The sequence below is a fragment of the Neolamprologus brichardi genome, chromosome 11, assembly GCF_056152115.1.
Source record: "Neolamprologus brichardi isolate AB-2024 chromosome 11, ASM5615211v1, whole genome shotgun sequence".
Taxonomy (NCBI): domain Eukaryota; kingdom Metazoa; phylum Chordata; class Actinopteri; order Cichliformes; family Cichlidae; genus Neolamprologus; species Neolamprologus brichardi.
In genome coordinates this window covers 12,511,390-12,534,483 of record NC_142114.1, presented here as the reverse complement: position 1 = coordinate 12,534,483, position 23,094 = coordinate 12,511,390, and the positions used below count along the sequence as shown (strand labels likewise).

The window sequence follows — 23,094 nt, the reverse complement described above, 5'->3', positions numbered from 1 at the left end:
ACGAAACCTGGAGTTTCATTTCTGAGAGACAACACCAGCAGTTTTGTCTCTGTGGGATGTGATAGTTTTGTTTTTCCTTTGCTACTGATTCTGGAAATTTTGGTTGGGGACATATCAGCTTTAATTGTTTATCGCTTAATTACTTTGTGTAGTATGAATGGCCATAAGGGACGTTTTATGAATAGAAAAAGCTGTAAAACACATGAGAATACAATTAAAAGTTCAAAATTTATGCTAGTGATTGTTTGTGGTGAGCAGCAGATGAAACAAGTTATAAGTGTCCTCAAGTTCAGGCCTTTGAGACTAATTTAGACACTCAGACATTGAGCCATGGCTTTGTGGCCAGACATTCCTGGATTTCTGCCATTCAAAGACACTTTGTATATAGTTTATTTTATGTAATATTCAATACTACATGTTAGGAAGCATTTTTTAATTTCATAAAGGCCTTATTTGAAAAACAAAATGAGGTTTCAGACTTGTTCAGGCCTGAACAAGTCTTTTGCCCTCCACAACAGAAAATGGCTTGAAAATAAAAAACCCAGTTTGCCTTTGCAAGTGGGCATAATGTGCCCATCAAATTAAAGTCCCACCAAGTAGACCAAGTTTATGTGCCATGATGGTCATCTGACTCATCAAGGATTGTAATGAGTCAGCAGACTTATTTAGGGTTGACCATCTGGCTCTGTGGTGCAGTTAAAACCAAGCCTAGTATGCTCAAAACTGTAGTGATGACAGTAGACTGCAGGAGTGGCCCTTCTCCATTATCCTGCCTCACTTTACTGAACAGCATTGTGTCTGCTGTGGAAACCTTCAGGTTTTTGTGATCTACACTCTCCCTCTCTGTCTTCTTTTCTATGTAGTAGTGAAAGATGTATTCTTGTTTTTTGACTAAAAATACAAACTTCAGAAATCCCATTACACGTATTGCAAAAGCACATTTAAGTGTAAACACACATTTTTTTCAGTGATTGTATATGATTACTCTGAACATTAAACCAGACATGTGACACTCTCCGCCTACCTCTTTTATTCCATGCTGCACCCCAATAACATCAAGAATCCACAAAGACATATATTACATCTCTCCCCTTCTTACACAACACTTTGCATCATCAAAACTCTGTAACACAAACAAATTCACTTGTAGACTCATAAATATTTCTTGCACTCATCTTACTTATGTATTGCAATTAAAACAATCAGTTTTTATGCCATGTTCCATTATTTAACATAGAATGCATTATGACATTTTAGTTGACATAAATAAATAATTAATTCAACTTTTTGTATTTTTTCATTTTTTTTCTTTGTATTACACTGCCATCTTCTGGACAGTAACAGTATTTGACAGATTACTGAAGGAACATTTATGTCTGTGATAAAGAGTAAATAAACAACATAAAGTAAAAGTGCCACAGACACAAATTAAAGGACTTCCTCAGAAAGTAGACTGTGCTAAACCCTTTCTTGCACAGCATCACTGTTGGTCTTCCCATCCTGTCTGTCATTCAGGTGCACTGAAGCACCTCTAGCTGTTTCCACCTCCTCAACATTCAAGGGCAACTTTATTTCTACTCTTCACCAGCTCTCTGTACTTTGACTCCCACCTTCAATACACCCAACCACTGCAGTGTCATCAGACAACTATTATGCTGTGAATGATGTGTACAAAATAAACAGGAATGAAGACTGGACCGTCCCATGTGATGCCCCAGTATTACTAACAACCACATGAGAGAGGTCACCACCCCAGCCGTACAAACTGAGGGCTCAAAAGTTGTGACACTCTGCATGACAAGAGAGACCTTGTGTTGGACCAAAAGTGAATCTATGGCCTACAAATTATGTCTAGATAGTAATCTACGAAAATTAAATGTAGTCACTTAAGAAATAGAGTATTTAACAAGTTCAACCTTTGACCTTCATTACCTTTATATAATCAATTATTATATAAAGGTGATCATGGCTCAAGAGTTGGGTGTTCGCCTTGTAATCGGAGGGTTGCTGGTTCGAGCCCCGGCTTAGACACTCTCGGTTGTTGTGTCTTTGGGCGAGACACTTCACCTACTGGTGGTGGTCAGAGGGCCGGGTGGCGCCACTGTCCACCAGCCCCGCCTCTGTCAGTGCGCCCCAGGGTGGCTGTGGCTACAATGTAGCTTACCATCACCAGTGTGTGAATGGGTGGATGACTGGATGTGTAAAGTGCTTTGGGGTCCTTAGGGACTAGTAAAGCGCTATACAAATACAGGCCATTTACCATTTAATTATTCAAAATGTGTCCGTCTACCAAGTTCAGATTCACTTTTGCACATTTCCATGTTTTCGGTTTGTAAGAAATAATTTTAATAGTGCAGATTCACTGTTGTGGAGTCTTTATAAGCACATACAATTATTTTTTTCTTTTTTCTTTTCTGTTTTCTTTTTTTATTTGAAAATATCCTATTCTCATGCATGTCATCAAAAGGTTGTATGTTTTGTAATTAAAGAAAGGACTTTACCTTGGTCTTTATGTTAAGTGAATGTGCTTAGTGTACACTGTAAAAAATCAAACTTGCAATTGTTGAGCTTACAGTTATTTCTTTCACAATTCAACAATAAAAGTTGAGTTGTCCCATAAACTCAAATAAATTAAGGGTTTCAACTAATCCTTTAACGTTTTGGAGCAAAAGTTGGTCTCAGATGAAATTTATTGCTGGCAAAATGAATGAATTCAAGTTTTACATAAGTTGAAGCTGTTGGCGCCTTTCTGTGCCTGAGCACGCATGCGCATCTCATATTTTTGGATACTACGGGGTCTACTTTGCGCTTTTGCAAGGACTGAAAGCCACCTGGCCGTCTGCCTTAATGAGAACGTGAGGTTTTTTATATCAGGAGCTGGATAGATCGGTCATCTCAACTTTCTAAAGGCAAGTAATGTTTCTTTTATTATATCAGACAGTATATGTTTGAACAGTCTCAATTTGTCTTTTAGAAATATCACAACTGATGTTCTTTGTATTTTTCTGAAACTTAGCATAGCATTACTTTCTAGGCTAAGAAGCCTTGTGGCTTACGGGTATGTGTTTACTATATCATTTAAGATTCCATGTCACAAACTACGTGCCATGTCACAAAACAATGAAAATCCGACAAACATCGCTACTAAAGAGGCGCGCTCATATCTGACAAGCCTCCGTGACACCCCCTATGTGTATTTCATGAAGTGCAGTCTGTGGCCGCCATACCACCCAACGAAACAAAATAGGCGGCAACCACCCCCACCCCCCGCTGCTATTTAAAAATAACTTTGCATTAGAACTATGCATCCAGTAATGAAGCTGGAACAAAACTGATGAACAAGTGATTAGGACCGGGCGACATATCGAGTTTCTAAATATATTGATATATTTTTATACGAGATATGAGATGTAACAATATCGTTTATATCGATATAGTCTATGTTACATTATAATTATACTTGTGGAGCCGCAAGTTTGCCTCTCTTTCGTCCACTTTTGTCTCTACGCAACGTTACTCCGCCTCGGCTCTCTCCTTCACTGACACAACTCCCCCTCCCCCATCGCTTCACCTGCAGGCAACAAGATGGACACGGCAGCTATCAAAGAGGAGCTGGTCGGTAAAAAGAAAACATTTGAAGGTTACTATTTTAGTGCTGTCAGCGTAAAGTTAATGCCATAACTGCATTAACGGGGCAAATCTCCGTTAACTAGTTGCTGCGGATCACCGCGTGCGTGGAGCTGGGCGGCTCTAACGAGCTAACCGGGCTAACGCCTTGAAGCACGGCCTAAAATCCTTTCGATTTTCTCAAATCGACAGTGCGCCTTATGTATGAATTCTGGTTGTGCTTACTGACCGCGAACCAATTTTATGTGGTACACAGCTTTAAAAAAATCTGTCAAAAATGTTTTGGTACAACTTTGCTAAGCTATAAAGCTGCACTGCTTGATTGATTGTTGGATTATTACGGCTACTGAGGAGCCTCGCAGAGTGATACTACTCTGCTTCAACGTAATATTACCGTATTATGTGTATAAGGACCATAAATGCCACCTGTAAGAGACATGGTGACAAAGAGGATTTCAAACTCCAGGCTGTCAGTCACGCAGTAGAACTTGGAAACAGAGCAGCTGCGAAATCTGTCTTTGTTATTATGCTCAGCATCTTTTAGTTTACATTTTGACTGCACAATTGTGAGCTTTTTGTTATGCACAAAACATTGTTTTGGTTTATTTATGGAGCATCATTAATAAATGCACTGATAATTTAAACAGATGCTTCAGGAGTTTTATCCAAATATTTGTCATTCTAAGTTGTAAAACCAATCACACAAAAGTATCCTTGGCATACATAATACATCCCAGTACACTGTTGGTGCATTCCATGTAGTCAAAGGAGCTTGCAAAGAAAAGTGTCTGGGCTTCTTTAAGTTACTTGAAGACGTTTCACCTCTCATCCGAGAAGCTTCTTCAGTTCTAAGGTCCAGGACTAAGAAGTCCAGACGCTTTTCTTTGCAAGCTCCTTTGACTACGATGACCTGGATGACTGAGAACCTTCACAGACATATTCCATGTAGAATACAATTTGTTAATAATAAATTAAACATTTAATAAATTAAACATTTGATGTAATGTATATCTTGTAAATTATTTGTTTTACACTGTTTTACATGGCATTTTACAAGGCAGAATCAGCTCACTTTAGTGAAAACAATTAGGACAGGAGAAAAAAATTCTTAAGTAATGTCAGGAAGCTGGTACTTTATTTTAAAACTAACTGCTATTTTTTTATTTATTTAGAGAATTAAAAGCCAACTCCAGACCACTGCTTGTCCTGATTTGTGAGGGACTGACGAAGAGTTGGTAAGGAGAGGAATCAGAACAGGAGTGCCTCCCCCTGCCCCCAAACACATAATCAGGTAATGTAACTTTGGTAATTTGAGATTAATTCAGGTTTCTTTTGAATTGTTGACACTTTCCTCTCCTCTCTTCTCATTATAGTTTTTGTATGCAGTGCCAGTTCTGCTCTTTTGTCTGTTCAAGCCAAGAAGTACTCTTAAGACATCACCAGCTACAACATAGAAGAGGATTTCATTTGCCCTGTGTTTACAGTGACTGCGTCTGTTCGTTTAGGACACGAGGGGCATTGAAGTCTCACCTCAGCAGATCACACAACAGGGCTAAGAAAAGGCAAGAGATCTCAACATTTTTTTTGTGATTTTTGTGAATTTAATGAAAACTGTTCACAGCATACATTTATTTCACATATTTTAAGGCACTTAAAAAACCATCAGACTGTATCCTGTCCTTTCCAAAAATGTGACTATGTTACCAACAATTTATCAACCCTTACGTCACACACAAGCAGAAAGCACAAAAACTCAAAAGATACAGAGACATTATCAAGTGGTTCAGGTGTAGCAGCAAGTGATAAAGAGGACAATGAGTTTGTAGATTACCAATGTCTTGAACATAAAATAGCTAGACTTTTTCCATGCATGCAAATATTGTTACATGTTTCTAAAAGTGCTTTGCAAGGAATTATTGAGGAAATTAGTGACATTTTAAAATTTTCATTTCAAAGAATCAAAGAGGTGCTTGCTGAACAGAACATTGAGGCAGATGATAATGTAATTAAAAATATAAATGATGCACTTTTCAAAACCAACCCATTAATTATCTCAACAGAACCAAAAGGTGCATTATCTACTGATTACAAGAGAACTATTTATTTCAAGAATAATTTTCATGTAATTGAGCCTAAAGAGTACACCTACAAAGCGAGAACTAGAAATACATTTGTTTATGTCTCAGTAAACCAGGTCTTGGAGAACTTATTGAAAGAGAAAAGTTTCTTTGAAAAGTTAGCATTTGATAAAGAAATTAGTGAAGGTTACAGATCATTTAGAGATGGGCAGTATTTCAAAAACAACAAGCTTTTAGGATTGCAAGATACTTGCATTAGTTTAGCTTTGTATTTTGACGACTTTGAAATATGCAACCCTTTAGGAACATCTCGAAAAATTCATAAAATAACTGCAATAAATAACTGACTCTGGGAAAGTGTCATTTGTTGCTACAAAGCTCTCCTCTTGGTTTATGGAACATTACAGATCATATCAGCTTGACAGCAGCTACAAAGATCTGGAAATACTTGACCCAGAAGATTTGAATGATTACCACCCTTTAGCTGAATACTGCGTAGCTGGACAACTGATGGTGACACCTGTTACGTGCCTCCTGCATTGAAAGTGATGGTATGTATTATTCTTAAATAGTTTTCAGTTGATTACTTTGAATTCGTTAATTATTTAGACTTGCGCCCTTTTTTTTTGGTTTGTCTTCACAGGCACTGTTACTGCGAGTCCACGTCAGTCCAAAACTTATCAGAAAAATCCAACTGTCCACTGTTCCAGAATCTGTGAAGCAGCTTCAAGATGAACTACAAGCAAAGCTTGGACTTGAAGGTGACTTTGCAATACAATATGAAGACCCAGATTTTGGGAACGCACTTTGCAACCTGATGGATATTAATGAGCTACCTGCTGGACAGGCAGTGTTGCACCTCATTTGGGAGGAAAATGCATCAGCCTCGCCACCACAGACTCCATCTGATCACAGCGCTATCTCATCTATTGATACAGCCAGTGTGAGTTCAGCATCTTCTTTCAGCCCATCCTCATCAACCCAGACCTACATGCGTAGCACTTCACAGTGGCCAAATCCATTTCCTATCCCAACCTTTTCCTATGATGTAGCGTTAAAACTTCGCAAGGGCAATGAGGTATATGAGAAAGCAGGGGCAAATTTAAGTGTAACAAGAGACGTCAAGATGGAAATTCTAGACAAGCTGGCACAAGAAATGTTTGCAATCAAAGCCTACCCTGACAAGAATGAAATAACATCTGTTGCACAGGAGCTAGTTTCCAAACATCCCTGCCTCAAAGAGCCTGGCAATGGCACAGGATATGATGGTTGGGCAACAAGCATTAAGTTCAAGCTTGGCAACTACCGTTCCAAGCTAAGTCAAGCTGGATGTAGTGAAGTTGCAGTCAATCGAAAAAGAAGAGGGGAAGAAGATGACAGTGGCTCAAATAGATTTTCCTTAAAGAAACCAAAGCGAGGTGAAGTCAACTTTATCCCTGATGTCCCAGAAAACTACAATGATGAGTCTCTTGAAAATGAAAGATGCATTTTGGAAGATGAAATGAAGAAGAGGGATAAGAACATGGCACTCATCACCCAAAAGATGGACATCACATTCTCTCTCAGGAGGAAAGAAGTTGTGGAGATGCAGCCCTTGGTCAAGGAAATGCAGCTCAGATGGCCAGCTCTCTTCTTGAAAGAACAGGTAAGATAATCTCTTAAATATTTAAAGGAAAACTTCCGTTTTTTTTGTTTGTTTTTTTCAGTGTGGTCTTATTTCTAGAATGGAAAACATTCATTTATTCACCCAGACAAATTTCAAGGCATTTGGAGTTGTTAGAAAGAAATTTTAATCCCAATGTTACGAGTCAGTCGTTTTGCAGGAGAGAGCTGAGCCACGGTTATGGGGAAAGGATTCACTGAGACAACTAAGAAATGCCTGAATTAAGCCAAAAACCACTCTGGAGGGTCTTTAATCTAAGGAAATAACATTAAAATGTGTTTAAAAGCTCCAAAAAGTTGATTTTTACATGATATAGGACCTTTAAAATTTCTTCTGAACAACTCCAAATGCCTTGAAACTTGTCTGGGTGAGTAAATGAACGTGAGCTCCATTTCTTGTGCCCTTGAGAAGCATCTGTTTGTATCACTCCAATATCTTGTAGAAAAGGTTGAAGGCTACCGTTGAGCTAACAATGCTAATGGTAAAATATAAAAAAATAGTTGGCTCTAAAAATATGAAGCTAATTTTGGTATTACCAACAACTCTACTGAAGTGAAATCTATTTACTTGTCAACTTACTGTGTATAATAACGGATTGCTTTTATTTTGCTCTTCTCTGGGCACCTAAAGCGCTTTACAATTCCACTACTCACTCACTCTCACATTAACACATTGGTGCAGGGAAACCACAGTTGTTGCCACAGCTGCCCTGGGGCAGACTGACAGAAGCGACGCTGCCATATCGCGCCATTGGCCCCTCTGGCCAACACCAGTAAGCGGTAGGGTAAAGGGTCTTGCCCAAGGACACAACGACCAGGACAGAGAGAGCTGGGGGATAGAACCAGCATCCTTCCGGTTACAGATGAGCTTCCCAACCCCCTGAACCACAGTCGCCGCAATGACTTGTCTTCACTGGGCATCTAGAATCTTTTGGTGGTGACCCTTAGCAGGCAACAGCCATGAAACTCACAGAACAGGATTGAGAAAGTCACTTGCGTGTTATGAAAGTATCCAAATTTGACCACAGGATGTTATTCTTACTTCATTCTTACATAACTATAAAATTAATAAAATTTTTGCAATGAATTTAAAATACAATTTATTTATTTTCTGCAATGCATCCTGTAACAATTGAAACCATTATTTTGTCTTATCAACATTTGATTAGGTATTCTATAGACTTACTGTAAAATCTGCCGATCAGATTTTTCTTCTTTTTTTTTTAAATGCGTCAGTTATAATTTGTACCACCACTAAATCCAATCAAGGCCTGACCAATAGATCAACTGAGACTAACTAAATGTTTTGAAATTAAGCTGTTTAACTAAATTTGAAAACAATGTGATTTTTATATAATGTACCTTTTAAAAGTTTTCTTCTATATTTTTTTTTTTTGTTGTTGCTTTGTCGATTTGTGCGGAATTCTCACGCGTTACCACCAAGGATCTCATGGGGACCTTCATGACTGCCCTCGACACTTACTCACTTCGACTGATTAAGCTGTATCGAATTAGAAAAGCTGCTTTCCGCAATGACATGGATTCCCTGTTGCAGAAGTTTGATGAACAGGTAATATATAAAATGTATTTGTGTCTGGTTTATGAGGAACCTAAAGTTCCCACTGTAACAAAAGATACTTTATTAAATATTTACTAAATTGATGTAAAAATTGTTTTCAAAAAGTGTGTCCTGAATGGGATTATAAGCTAACAAGCAGCGCTGTGTGTTTGGCAGATGGCAGGTCATGACAGACAGTTCAATTCTCATCCCACTCATGGCACTTTGTTATAAATGTTGTAATAAGTGTGCTACATTTGTTGCACATCAAAATTACTTAAAAAAAAAAAAAACCCTGACAAAACCATGAGCAATTATCTGGAATAACTCATTTCAACATCTTATTTCTTAAGGCTGTATTTTTAGCAACAACACTTAATGTGTTTTAAAAACAAAATGGTAGGTTTATAAATGAGACTGAGTCTTATTTGATTTCCTTGTTTTAGGTCTCAAACATAGTCCAGCATCGACGAACCATCAGTTTGGAAGGGTTACTGATATTTGTTCGCGACGACGAGACCAAACTCTTCTTAACATGTCTGGTGAGCATGCAAATCTACTCAATCTTCAGTTTTGGTTTTCAGAGACTTATATGTACTGTTTTTTTTAATTTTGCATAGGATACAGATCCAGTTGAGAGGGCAACCCGAGGTGTTACGGTGGGCATCCTCACTGTTCTGGAGGACTACGTGGGACCCAACTCGCAGTCCACAGTGGTCAACACTGCCATTGTTTTGGAAGAGGACATTATTCTTGATGATCTGCCAGACCTTCCCACTGCCTTTGCCTACCTGTTTGGCCTACTTTATGGGCTCAACATGGAGTTTCCCAAAGAACTCAAGTACACATTTGAAGCTGTGCAACACATTTTTATGGAGTTGACATCTACCTGTTCCCAGAGGGTTAGAAGCTTCAAAACCAAGCTCTTAACCAAAGTCTAACCTATTTGACAACATGTTCAACTCAAATGCAACTTGTGTCAAACAGAATGCAGCAATTTGTTTATTTTATTAATATCCAGTTTTTGGGTTTTGTGGTAAGTTGCTCTGAAAAAGGTTAATTTCTGGCTTTAAGAAAACGGTAAGGTGCAGAAAGTTCTGAATCAATCTCTTCTGTTCTAACTTTACTTAATGTAGCTTGCATGACTGACTGCAGATTTCATGTATAACAAGTTTTTAAAAAATGTTAAGTGTTTATTCTAACTTGAACTGTTTTAAACATTTTTCATAATCTGGTTTTAGGTACATTTGTACTAGTTTTATAACAAATGTGGCGCAATACTGAACTTCAGAGGAAATTTGTGTTGATACCATTACTATTAAAAGACAAGTGATGGAAAAATTTGTTTGAAAGTTGTTTGCTGTATGGAAACCAGATAGAAGTTGTTCACATCCTGCCATCTGATGTTTTGAATCTGTTTGTTAGTGACTATATCAAGATAGGTTTAATATTTTGCCAGACAATATCACACCTTTAAGTTGAATGAGTAACATTTGTTACAAAAATTTGACTTTTTTGTGTTTTTGGAAGGACTTTATTTGTGGCTGAATGTTGTCAGTATGTTAAAAATGGCTGATCTCAAAAGTCAACATTGTCAGTGGTGCAGGTGTGTTTGAACACAAAGTTATTTGAAAGTCAACTCTGTAAACATTCATTGGTACAACAGGGAGCACCTCATGGAAACTATAAAAGATACTTTTTCTAAACTTTAGGAAATTGATTGGCAAAACAAACAAAAAAATGTTGTGTAAACTTTAGGAAATACGTTGCCAAAACTAAAACTAATACCTTGTGTGAACTTTAGGAAATACGTTGCCAAAACTAAAACTAATACCTTGTGTGAACTTTACAAAATACGTTGCCAAAACAATAAAATATGAGTTAAGAAAAAGCACAATTATTAATTTTGTAAACACAAAAACATTAGTTGAAGCAACTTTGCTCCTAAACTTGAAATTATAAGTTATCCATCAGAACCTAAAAACATAAATGCAGTGGGTTGCCTTGAGTTTTTAAGTTTTCGCAACGTTTTTTTTTTTTACAGTGTAGAAACAAAGAAAAAAAGAGAAGTGACCAAGTATTTTAAGAAGTTGGCATGGTTTCTTGTTAAAATAAAGTTGGTTCAGGGTTTCAACTATCAGTGATGATGATCAGTTCCTTATTTTATTTTTTTTCTTTAACAAAGCACATACATCTTGATCAGTGACCAGAAGGAAACATTTGTTTGAGTGAGACAAAGTGGAACATGTTACTAATGCTGAACACAACTTTACAAACTTTAAAAACCTAAACAAGCAAACTATACAAATGTTTGCTTGTGTTTGTTCTGTCAGCTAACCAAAGAAAACAACCAAATCCCCGTGACAATGTTCTTAAGTGTTTAAGTGCCAAAAATAGAATCTTTTAACTTCTGCTTCTTTTTCACACACAAAAAAAACAGGCATCATCTATTTCAAATTTGTAAATTAGTCTCATTTCCTCTTCATGTGCTCGAAGAGAAAACCACCCTTGATGAGAGATACTATGACCAACACTCCACATACTTGTTCTAGCACCACAGGGCCTGTTTGGTTCAAGGTTCAAGGTTCAAGGAGCTTTATTGTTATTCGCATCACATGTTTACATGAGGTGGAACGAAATTACATACACACAGTCCCGGAGCAAAAAGAAACAGAATTTTAAAAAGTAGATAAATAAATACATTTACATTACATATAAATACTTTAGCAGCAAAAGGGCATGATTACCAGCATTCATAAAGTGATGGTGTCAGTAAGTTCCAGTAGTGATTAGGTGCTACAATAACAGTTCTTGTCCATTATGCATTGAGAAGTCTCACAGCTTCTGGAGTGAAGCTGTTTCTCAGTCTGGTAGTTTTACATTTAATGCTTCTCAGCCCCCTGCCTGAGGGGAGTGGGACAAAAAGTGAGTGTGCTGGGTGAATGGGGTCCATGATACAGGTGGCCCTCTTCCTGCATCTGGAGGTGTAAATGTCTGTGACGGTTGGGAGGCTGACAACTCTCAACAGCCTTCACCACCCTAGCCGAGCTGATCGGCGTAGTTCCTTAAAACCCGCCCGGGGATGTTATCTGGGCCAGCAGCTTTGCAGGGATTAATCCTCTTGAGGGTCCTCTTCACTTCAGCTGCGGTCACGCTGAGGGTTTCTTCATCTGGTGGTGGGGAGAGTCTGATGCTGGTTGGGGGCGTGTTAGGGTCCTCAAAGCAAGCATAGAACCGGTTGAGATCCTCATGCAGAGATTGATCCCTAGGTCACTGTGTATCCCTGGTTTTGTAGTTGGTGATGCATTTGATACCCCTCCACATACTGGGTGGATCCCGGGAAGAAAGATGACCCTGAATCCTACATGCATATGTGGCTTTGCAGTAAAGAGTCTCCGTCACTGGGCCACACAGTGATGATTTTCTGTGGGTTTGGAGCATCATAGTGGGGGGATGGTAGACAGGGACCAGCATAATGCCGTTACCTCTTCACTCATCACAATCCAATATCTTCTTGTTGATCTCTTTTGCTGATTGAATGGTTCACTGTGAATTTAGTGAATTTGTGGATCTCCCTTCCAAACAAAGGCAAGGTTAAGTGTTTCACATGTATTTGTTTCTCAATTGGAAATGTAGTTCATTAAAAGGGAAGCTGTGAGTGAGTTTAATCTCCTGCACGCAAAAACAAAGTGTTATGTCTAAAACTTCTGTTCCCTGAAGGAGATAAATGCAGTGTAGGGAATCATACCCCCCACATGTCCTGGCCGAAATTACTTCAATTCACACCCTTTAAGGCAGATGACCTCTAGTGTTGGGTGTATCAGATTCCCAACTAATGAGTTACTGTAATTGCATCCCATTTTACAGTAACACAGTAATGTAACGCATTACTGTACTAAATTCAGTAATTATATTAAGATTACAATTATGTTGTTTCTCGCATTACAAAGTTTCTTCAGTTATCTGTATTCTAAGTTGATTTTTATTCTCTTGGCTCTTGACGGAGGCAGTCGCACTTTCTCCCTCTCCCTCTCCCTTATCTTTCCTGCTTGGTTTCTCATGTCTTCTCATGTCTTGTATAGTTGTGCTTATTCTCTAACCCTAAGAGAGTCTCCCAGACTTGTTCTCTAAAAACCTAAAGAAGAATTATGGATTTGATTAACTGGTCCCTTAACGAAACTGACAAACTCGATGGTTGTTTGCGTCGTGTGTCTGGCGACACTCTCGATGGAGGACATTGAAGGACATCTACCAATTTGGAACCATGATAACAGAGTTCTGGCTGATTGGAACTGGCTCGGACCTGGCTTATCAAAGAACAAGAAGCGGCTACAGCTGTTCAAAATCCCACAAGGCTGGCCGACATAAAAGATGATGGGCAGGGCTGAGTCTAACTGTGTGGACCATCCCTCACCACCAGGGAATAGAAATTACAGACATAACACTTTGGTACTTTTGAGTCAGTTCACTTGGGCAAATACATATAGTAGCTGTACTTTTCTAATCACCACCTCAGCCTGTAATGCAAAGTGTTAATCACGAAAAATGGTGACATGTTTTTAGTTATCAATAGCCAAAGCTTTGTCCTAATTTGCATAGGAAAATGGCCTGGTAGTCTATCATAACCAAAAAATGTTCACCATTTTGAGTGTTTTAGGACTCTCATTACAGTCACAGTATATATTGAATTTGTTTGTTTTGTCAACTGACCAGAGAAAACTCAAAAAAGACTCACCAGTCTTTAGCTTTCAATAAACTAATATTAAACTACCCAATGAAAGCAATACAATGAAAATAGTGAGGAGAGTACACATTTTAAATCTTCATTTTAATCTATAACAAGAAAGACTGGACCTCATGCTGTATGTGACTACTGCTTGTGCACAGCAGTCAGCACAGGATTTCTTTTACTTACTTGCCAACATGCAGTCAAATGACATGTTGTGTTGCATGATTTCTTTTCACACTTCTTTTCACAGTCAAAAAAACCTGACCCAGTATATTTTAAATAGATCAATTCTAAATAGAACTGGTCTTATTTCCTCTTTATAAGTTCAGAGAGACAGCTGCCTTCTGAAGAGAGATTGGACAAAGATGAGATAAGATAACCTTTATTAGTCCCACTCGTAGGAAATTTGTTTTGTTACAGCAGTGAACAGTGCAAAGTTACATAGAAAAATTAGAAAAAAAAAACAAAACAGACAAACAAACACTGGAATAAGATACCAATAAGATACTGTACACAACTGTACACAATAGAATAGAATAAAATAAAATACTATATACAACTGAATAAAATAGAATACAAATGCTATATACAATTAAGTATAATACAACAATGCCAGAAAAGAGTATTCCACTTAGTGTTATTGCTATTGCACTTGTGTGGATGTGTGTGTTTGATCAGTTGAAGTTTTTGTTGTGGAGTCTGACAGCAGTAGGGAGGAAAGACCTCCGAAATCTCTCCGTCCCACATCATGGGTGCCGCAGCTTGCCACTGAAGGAGCTGCTCAGTGCTGTCAGAGTCTCCTGCATGGTGGGAGATGTTGTCCAACAGGGATGACAGCTTAGCCACCATTCTCCTGTCACTCACCACCTCCACTGGGTCCAGAGGGCATCCTAGAACAGAGCTGGCCCTTCTGATCAGCCTGTTCAGTCTCTTCCTGTCCCCTCCACAAAGCTTCACAAAGCTGTACTAGCACCCCATGGACTATTTGCTGTTACCCCTTCACTCATTACAACTGAATATCTTCCTGTTTATCTGTTCTGTTTAAACCAAGCTGAATTCAGTTTGAGCCCTCTCTTCCACACAGAAGGCATTACAGTTTTACTCAATCGCTTTGGCTCAATTCTCACACCAGAAAAGTCATTCGCACTAGTCTTAATGCAGTTCTCAAATCACTAACATATTTCCTCACCCACATAAGATATTCTCATAGAAATAACTACAATTCTGCTGCTACAGATGTTTGTCATTGTGTTGCATTTCTCACTTGCATCTGACAACTCATCAAAACAATTTTTACTTTTTTCAGTCACAGCTCTAGATCGGTCACTTTTCTGAATACTGTCCAGCATTACTTAAAACATTTTGTTCAAATATTCATGAAAGAGGAAGCACAGTAGCACAGTAGTATACTGTCAGAGATTTTCTTGCAACAAATAGAAAATTGAGTCTTGTGTCATAGCTTCTCATCTAAATTTGCCCTTCAAGCACATCCCAAGGACTCTTTACTGAGATCTGGTGACTGGAGGCCTGATGATTGCTGAATGTAACTTGAATGTAGACTGTATAAGTGTACATGGAACGCCATACATCTGTGCCGAGTATGGTCTGGAAATTGTCGAGATCCTCATTCATACTCTCCAGTCCATTGTTACTCAGGTGAAAAGAAACACTTTCAAGTCACAAACACTTGCGATGCTTTTATTTAAAACCTCTGCACAGAGGGAGATCATGCAACCTAAAACAGGATCTGGGGCAAGCTAGTAACTGTTGCTTCCTGTTTATCTTGCTGAGGCAGCTCCCCCTCCTCCTTTTACAACAGGCAGACCCCCACTGTCAATAAATTCCTCACTCTACACCGTTACACACCCAGGCTTATAACTAAACCAACCTAAAACATACACGCACAAAGAATAGAGCATTCATACCGACATGTTAATTCACATTCCTTTGAACAACTTAAATCCTTCATTCCACAAAATCCAGAGGTCAAAATGTCCCATTGTGTCTCTTCCCCCTAGGGTGGTTGAAAATGGATTGATGGATGGATGGAGATAAAAAATGCTGTGAAATCCCATATTAAATTTGGATATGTGGATACCCATAATGTGAAGGTGAATGTTAATGCTGATACCACATATTCATGTAGCACACACAAAGAACTCACAATATTTCTATTATACATTAAAGATGATATTTCCATATATATTTACTCAGGTTAAAACATTAAGAGTTAAATGTTCTTTCATTCTCATAAAGACAAAAGGCACATCTTCTGTTGTTACTGGCTAATTAATAACAAAATCAGTAAGGATCAAACACTTAAACATACTTACTGGTCAACAAATATTGAAATGGTAAATTTTCAAAGCATATAACATCAAGGCAAAGCACAAATTGGCCTTTCCCATATACTATGTTTTAAAAGAAATTTGAATTACAGAAAATAGAAAAACTGGAATATAATACTTAAGTTCAACAAGATAAAAATAGGACTAGGATCTTTTCATTTTCCTTGACTCTTATCTGAGACACATGACAGCTGATCTTCCACAGGCTACACATTGGCATATACTTGCTCAACTGAATCACTCTGCTTAAAAAAAAGAAAAAGTTGAATTCACTCCCTTCTTTCAAGCATACACAGAATGAATGAAGAAAACTTTACCAACCCCTGTGTTGCCATATACACTATCACTGTTGTGAAGGTCATTGCAGTGGACATTCTCATAGTCCCCGTTCCTGCAAAACAGATGTAAAAGTAAACAAGTTTTATTTTTGTTTTTCTATACAGAAATGAAATAAAAGCACACATCACATTTAATCATAATAATTATGAATGGTCTTATTTGTCTGTGAAGTGAGGTGAAAAATTAAAACCTTTTTGTTGGGGCAGAACTACGGAGCTCCACAGGTCCATCTGACCTCATGGTGCTCATGTCAGATGTTTGTGTTATTCCTGATTTTCCACTGCAGGCAGAAAAATGTTTTTTATTTAATTTACAATGTTACGAGAACAGCTGATACTTTTCACAGCCTCTGAAGTTAAACATTAGCTGCCAAGGCCTTAAAAAAAGCCTCTTCTTTTATAGTTGTCATTGTGATGTGATTTGACTCATATGCATCAAATATGGTTTGGTATTTCCTAGATTGCATGACTTAAATATACATCTTTATAAATGGTGTTCATTTGTTTTTCTTAGAATATCATATAATGTGCAGGTTTGTGTACTTACCCTTAATACCAAATTTCCCCTTGTGGGACAATTAATGGATTATTCTAATTACACCGGATATTTTGTTCAACAACTCACCATTTTTTAACTCCTACTCCTGTGGCTATCAAAATAATCAGCAAAATCACACCTGCTCCAGAGGCGATAAGAATATTTTGCATGTTGTCTGTCCCAAAAGAAAGAAAGGATACTGACTGTTTTTTGTCATGTAAATAATGTAATAGAATGATAATAATCTATGCAGTATTCCTTGGACTTAAAGATTTTCTTACCGTCAGATAATGAGAGCATGAGATTAGCATTTCCCAGAATGTTGTTTGCCAGGCAGTGCACAAACTTGAAGGACCCAAAGTCTGCCTGCAGAATCTCAGTAGTAACAGAGCCATTTTTTTCTACTTTGGTGCTTTGCAGCACTCTGTTACCAAGAACAAAGAGGGCCATGCTGGGAGGCTCAGACTCTACGATGCACTCACACGTTGCTATACCATCGTATGAGGAGCACTTAGAAGAAGTCTTAATGTCAGGGGCATCTGGAAGGACAGCCATATTAAAGATAGCCATGTATTTATTATATATGTTTGATTTAAAATAATCTCTAAAATCTCTTTTGACATTGTGTTAGTTTGTCCCTTATACAGCAGAGCACCAGATCCATTGTTCCACTTGTAGCTGCTGACAGGATTAGCATCACTGGAGCACTTCAGGTGTACAGTCTCTCCCTGATTCACATCTGACTGGTACTCAGCCTTCATATTGACTGGAGCATCTGCATAGAAACATTTAGCTCTTCATGTTACTGTGTAGCATTTTGTGTTCTTTTACCTAGTGAGGTAAAAGTTTATGTCCTTTTAACATTCTGACATGATGGTGACACTAAAGCAAAACTTCAGGGAGTTGCCACTTAATGCTTAATGCTAACAGTAGTCATATTGAGGACGAATATGAATTCTCTGACAGTGAGTAAAACTAGTCTTGCAGAACCTGCAAAAAATAATAAATAAAATTCTTGGGAAACTCCATTTCAGTTTGGTGCAAAACTGAGTGTACCATGTAACAGTCTGGATTTAACCCAAATTCGGGCCAGATCACCAAATACAGACTCATCATCTGGTATGTATCTTGTGCACATCAGTAAAACACATCTGTACCGGTATTGGGAAGTTCTGCTAAAAGACACCGACCCAGGTCCGTTGTGCAGATCTAGTCCAGAACTTAAGATCAGGCCTGGATCTGTGCCATTTTTTTAATAATTTGTGTAAGGAGCGAAAGTGACTGGACTTCTTTAAGTTTCTTGAAGATGTTTCACCTTTCATCTGAGAAGCTTCTTCTGTTCTAAGACCAAATGGTGGAGAGTCTCAGGTATGTAATCCCTAGTTGTCCTTCAAGAGGGTCGTCCAGTGGTTTGCTTTCCAACCTCCTTAGATTACCATTACCTGGATCACTGACAATCTGCACAGACCTACTCTGTCACATTAGACACAGATTTGGTTTTACATTTCTTCTTCTTTTTGTGCTTGTACTTTCTATCCCTTATGAGAATGCTTTAATTTAGTCTTTCTAAATAGATTATGACACCATGTCTACGTAGGTTCTCAATCATCCAGGACATAGTAGTCTATAAATGCCAGAATAATAAATTACAGTGTTTGAAGGATTTTTTTAAAATTATCAGCATGTATTTATAATTAAATACTTACATTTTATTTTAATGATCTTCGATGTTTCCTGCTGCTTCCCACCATGGTATGTAACGGTGCATTGTAAAGGTTTGTTGTGATCAGTGCGGTTTGAGTGAAAGATCAGAGTAGATGTTGAATTCCACTGGCCTTTATGAAGCTTCTGTATTTGATCATGTTGGGCTCCAGAGTGACTCCAGTGGAAATCAGGTGGATATGTGGGGCAGGAGTGAGACACAGAGCAGGAAGCAGACACATTTTCACCCTCCTTTATCTCCTCTTTCATAGATAAACTGATGGGGTTTGGTTGATCTGTGTTAACAAGGTAAATCAGGAACATTATAATCACTTTAATGCAAAATGGGGACCACTTAATGTACTGTGAAACTGATGTTATATTTTATAAAGCTTTGAATTCTGGACATTCTTTATTATGTTAACTATATGTATATAATTTCCTTATTTTTTAAATCATCCTGCTGATCTTTCCAACACCCATCATAGATGTATTACTAATAAATAAATATGGGGTGAAAGAATAGGAAGAAAAAGATTTCTTATTTTGTTTGAGTCTTATCCACAAAAAAATTATTCAGATTTGGTAAAAAAAAATATATATATATATATATATAAAATGAAAACAATGGGAGCTTCATTTGGTACAATTTTGTCGTTTCATGTCTACACGTGCTTTCCTGCTTTTGGAGCATTAGGGTGAAAAAATACATAAATAAACATGTCTGTATTTTTTTTTTTTTTTGCCTTTTTTTTTGCCGTGTCTGTATGAACTGAAAACCTGTCTTTCAAGGTTATAGTTTTACACTTATGTAGTTATACACTTGTGAAGTAAGCCATAGAAACCAACACTGCTGCATGATATTGATATTAAAGTGCTGTTGAAGGTTGATTTGTAGTTTTGCACAAATGCATTATTATTATTAGTGTTATTGAAATGTGCACAGTAATTACTAACTTTTTACTTACCAGTCACTGAAATAACAACTTTTTTAGTTAAATAGGAAAACTTAGCGTATCCTTCAAGTTCTATCCTGAAATAAAAAGATCCCCCATCAGGTTCTTGAAGGTTTTGAATCATCAGAGAACAGTTCTTCTCTCTGATGTTTCCCACTAGGTTTGTTCGTCTCCCATATTGCTCCAGAATTTTAGATTCAGTTGCATGATAGATGACTTGGTCTCTCTCAGTGGTCTTCGAAATCCCTGTGAATATATTGACTTTTTGGTGTTCTCCAGCTGGGTAGTCATAAGAGCATGGGATGACCACACATGAGCCACGGAGACCTTTAACTGAGGATGGCACATCAGCGGTCCAAGATGAGGCTCTTGTTTGAGTAACTGTAACAAATTACACAACAAACAATGATGAAATGAAGTACACTCTATACAGTAATTCAGAGGCTTAGTAAATATCACTATAAATATAAGTTAGATGAGCCTGATAAAATCTATGCATATTCTTTTAGCAATTATTTGAGTTTGATAAGTTGAAATAAATGTCTAAAATGTTAACGCATGTGTTTGTGTTAAATTAAGGTATTTGTTTACATTTATCTCAGACAAAAAAATCAGTATGTGGTTCACAGAATATCTTCTTTGCATGTACTTAATATTTGTGTTTAAAATTGAATCAAAATCTTTGAGAAAGAGGTATCTATACTCATCAGTATCTTGTACTAAAATCATTAATTATTCAAATCAATATTATTTATTGTCAGCAACTACAACTGAAAAGTGTAAGTAAAACACAATAACGTAGAGTAATTGAGTATCATGAGCCTATTTCATTGTTTTGTTCATTTTGTTTTTTAAATACTCTGAGGTTTTGTGTTTGCTCTCCTGGTTTGCCATTGATCATTCAAGTATGTAAGGCTTGAGCTAAAAGGGAAAAGGCTCTTGTCTTTTTAGTGCTTGTTTATTTCGAGTTATTGCCATGTTTATGAAAATTTAATTTTCGTTTGGAAAAATGTTTAACATGTGGTCATTTTTCATACATGTATTATGAAACACAACTACATATTAGTTTGTTTGGTTTTTTAGACTTAGACTACCAGTGAAATACAATAACATTCATATTTGAATGTTGGGAGGTGATCGTGGCTCAAGAGTTGGCAGTTCGTCTTGTAATCAAAAGGTTGCCGGTTCGAGTGCCGACAGTCTCGGTCGACTACTGGTTGCCAACTACCTACTGGTGGTGGTCAGAGGGCCCGGTGGCGCCAGTGTCTGGCAGCCTCGCCTCTGTCAGTGCGCCCCAGAGCAGCTGTGGCTACAACGCAGCTTGCCATCAGCTGCTCTGGGAATGACTGAATGATACAAACGCATTCAGGATGACTGAATGTAAAGCGCTTGACAAATACAGGCCATTTACCATATTTAATATTAAGTACAATTTTGATTACATTCAGTTTACAATATTAAGTAAATGGAACAAAATTTTAGATTAACTGACCATCTATATTTCAGTTACATTGACCAAGCATGTCAGTGTTATTTACTCAATTTTTTCATGTTTGTGTAACAACTACAATTATTCATTTCAACTTAATATGTTTAAGCTTTAGTTATTCAATTGATCAAGTATATTGAACAGATTTGACTGGTTTCCAATCTACTCAGTATTTTTAAGTGTAAAAGTGTTGCCTCAAATTTTAAGTAAATGTCAGTTTTAGTTTTAGAGTGTACAGAAACAGGTAAACCAAGCAGACAAGGAAAGTGTAAATGCATAAAACAAAATACAAATTCCTCACAAAAACTGCTTGAAAAAAAAACACATTGTAAGATTTTTTTTTTTTAAAGTAGACTTTTATATTTTAGAGTTTTTGTGTTGTACAGCTTATCCCTAAATATATACATTGTACAAACAGCATCATACCTTTGAAGCAACTGCATATGAAAAACAAAATCCACTCTGAAGGATTCATCTCTTCTTCTCTCTGCCACATCTAAAAGAAAGTGACACATATATGTTAGGGTGCTATTATTTCTTTGTGGTAAGAAGTGACTTGTTTAGTTTCCAATCAGCTTTAGTATGAACTTTAACAGGAAGAAAGTTTCAATATTGTTTCATATGTGGTACAATGGGGAAGTCTGTCTTATCAATCTTCATGGCAACATGTATCAAAATGCATTCATTTTCACCCATATCATTGTTTTATCAAAGGGGTATTATGAGATTAACAGAAGAACAGATAGGAGGTCTGAAACAAGATAAAACAAACAAATGAACAAACAAAAAACTGTTGATGCAGTAGAAGGCACTGTTTCCTTATAGCAGGGCCTTTGTCAGGGTTCCTGGGTCGGTGACCCAGTGTTTTCAGTTTTGCCACATCAATGTTTTCACTTCCTGTTTTTTTCCCCGTGTCAGCTTGTCTCTCGTGTCATTAGTCAGATTATGTTCAGCTCTGTACTCACCTGTTTCCAATCATTGTCATCATTCAACCTGTGTATTTAAGTTCCTCGGTTTCTCCAGTTCTTTGTCGTGTCATTGATGTTGATGTTCGTGTGATGTTGTCCTTCCCGTGTGTTCTCTCAGTTCAGTCAGCCATTCAGTGATCCAGCCAGTCAGTGTCCGTTCACCCTCTGTTCATCCACTCCTTATAATAAACCTTCACCAGCCTTCACCTACCTGCGAGTCCTGCGTTTGGGTTCCTTCTTCCTCGCCTCCACACAACGCTTGACAGCCTTTCTGTGTGGTATGTTCTCTCCGTGTGTGTATGGGTTCTACGGCTTCATCCCACAGTCCAAAGACATGCACTTACTGGGGTCACGTTAACTGGTAATTCTAAAGACCACAGGTGTGAATATGAGTGTGAATGGTTGTCTGTCTCTCTATATTAGCCCTGTGACCTGTCCAGGGGTGCCTCTCTCCCTGTGGTAGCTGGGATGGGCTCCAGCTTTGATACCAGTGACTCATCATATTATAAAGCGCCTTGAGGCAACTGTTGTTGTGATTTGGAGCTATATAAATAAAATAAAATTGAACTGAATTACCTTCTGGCTGTCCCCCATAAACCAAAAACCTTCATGAGTTAGTTTAATTGGTGACTCTAAAACTGACCATGGGTGTGAATGTTAGCATGAATGGTTGTCTTCCTCTGGTTGTCATCCCTGCAACAGACTTTTAACCTTTTCAGGGTGTACCCTCCCTTTTGCCCTTTGATAGTTGGGATATGCTCCAGCTGCCAGAGATAGTGGATTACATGGGTGGAAGAAAATGGATCAGTTAAATTAAATAAAGAAAGCTCTTTAAGAATACATGCAAATTTAAGCACAAATAGCCTTGTGCTTCAAATACCTTTGAAGTTATCAAAGGTTCCTCCTGTCTCCTACACTCTTGTGCTCAGCTGTACTTTTCTAATCACCACTTGTGACTGTAAATAATGGTCAATGAAAATGGTAAATAGACTGGTTTCTACACAACGCTTTTCTGCTGTGAGCACTCAAAGCACACTACACAACTTGTCTCATTCACACAAGCATTTTTTCTTTATAAGTGCTTTCTGTCTAACATGAATAC

At 37.7% G+C, this 23,094-nt stretch overlaps 2 protein-coding genes across 3 annotated transcripts; one reads left to right on the top strand and one right to left on the bottom strand.

Annotated features, from left to right (window-relative positions):
* Window positions 1-4,806: 4,806 nt before the first annotated feature.
* LOC148100505 (uncharacterized) lies at window positions 4,807-10,395 on the top strand. Of its 2 annotated transcripts, XM_087848127.1 has the most exons (7): window positions 4,807-4,918; window positions 5,001-5,189; window positions 6,113-6,256; window positions 6,349-7,349; window positions 8,778-8,937; window positions 9,372-9,467; window positions 9,546-10,394. In XM_087848127.1, the coding sequence occupies exons 3-7, from the start codon at window positions 6,254-6,256 to the stop codon at window positions 9,864-9,866; spliced, it is 1,581 nt and encodes a 526-aa protein (XP_087704253.1). In that variant the 5' UTR covers window positions 4,807-4,918; window positions 5,001-5,189; window positions 6,113-6,253; the 3' UTR covers window positions 9,867-10,394. The 2 variants fall into 2 exon arrangements, with proteins under 2 accessions (XP_087704253.1, XP_087704252.1); XM_087848126.1 differs by lacking the exon at window positions 8,778-8,937 and having other exon boundaries at window positions 6,349-7,350; window positions 9,546-10,395.
* A 1,569-nt stretch (window positions 10,396-11,964) lies between these two features.
* On the bottom strand, window positions 11,965-22,586 carry LOC102791116 (myelin-associated glycoprotein-like). The gene is made up of 9 exons (XM_087847914.1): window positions 22,569-22,586; window positions 21,451-21,520; window positions 19,544-19,916; window positions 18,585-18,856; window positions 17,160-17,426; window positions 16,966-17,053; window positions 16,532-16,621; window positions 16,324-16,393; window positions 11,965-12,141 (listed from the first exon to the last, which is right to left on the bottom strand). The coding sequence occupies exons 1-9, from the start codon at window positions 22,584-22,586 to the stop codon at window positions 11,965-11,967; spliced, it is 1,425 nt and encodes a 474-aa protein (XP_087704040.1).
* Between the last annotated feature and the right edge of the window lie 508 nt (window positions 22,587-23,094).

What these genes read in the sequence shown, in the direction of transcription:
- LOC148100505 (XM_087848127.1), top strand. An exon ending in GCTCTCTTCTTGAAAGAACA is followed by an intron (nt 7,350 to 8,777) that starts GGTAAGATAATC and finishes TGTTGCTTTGTC; the next exon opens with GATTTGTGCGGAATTCTCAC. An exon ending in TGCAGAAGTTTGATGAACAG is followed by an intron (nt 8,938 to 9,371) that starts GTAATATATAAA and finishes TCCTTGTTTTAG; the next exon opens with GTCTCAAACATAGTCCAGCA.
- LOC102791116 (XM_087847914.1), bottom strand. An exon ending in GTTATTTCAGTGACTGGTAA is followed by an intron (nt 18,857 to 19,543) that starts GTAAAAAGTTAG and finishes AAACCCCATCAG; the next exon opens with TTTATCTATGAAAGAGGAGA. An exon ending in CATGCTCTCATTATCTGACG is followed by an intron (nt 17,054 to 17,159) that starts GTAAGAAAATCT and finishes CTTTTGGGACAG; the next exon opens with ACAACATGCAAAATATTCTT.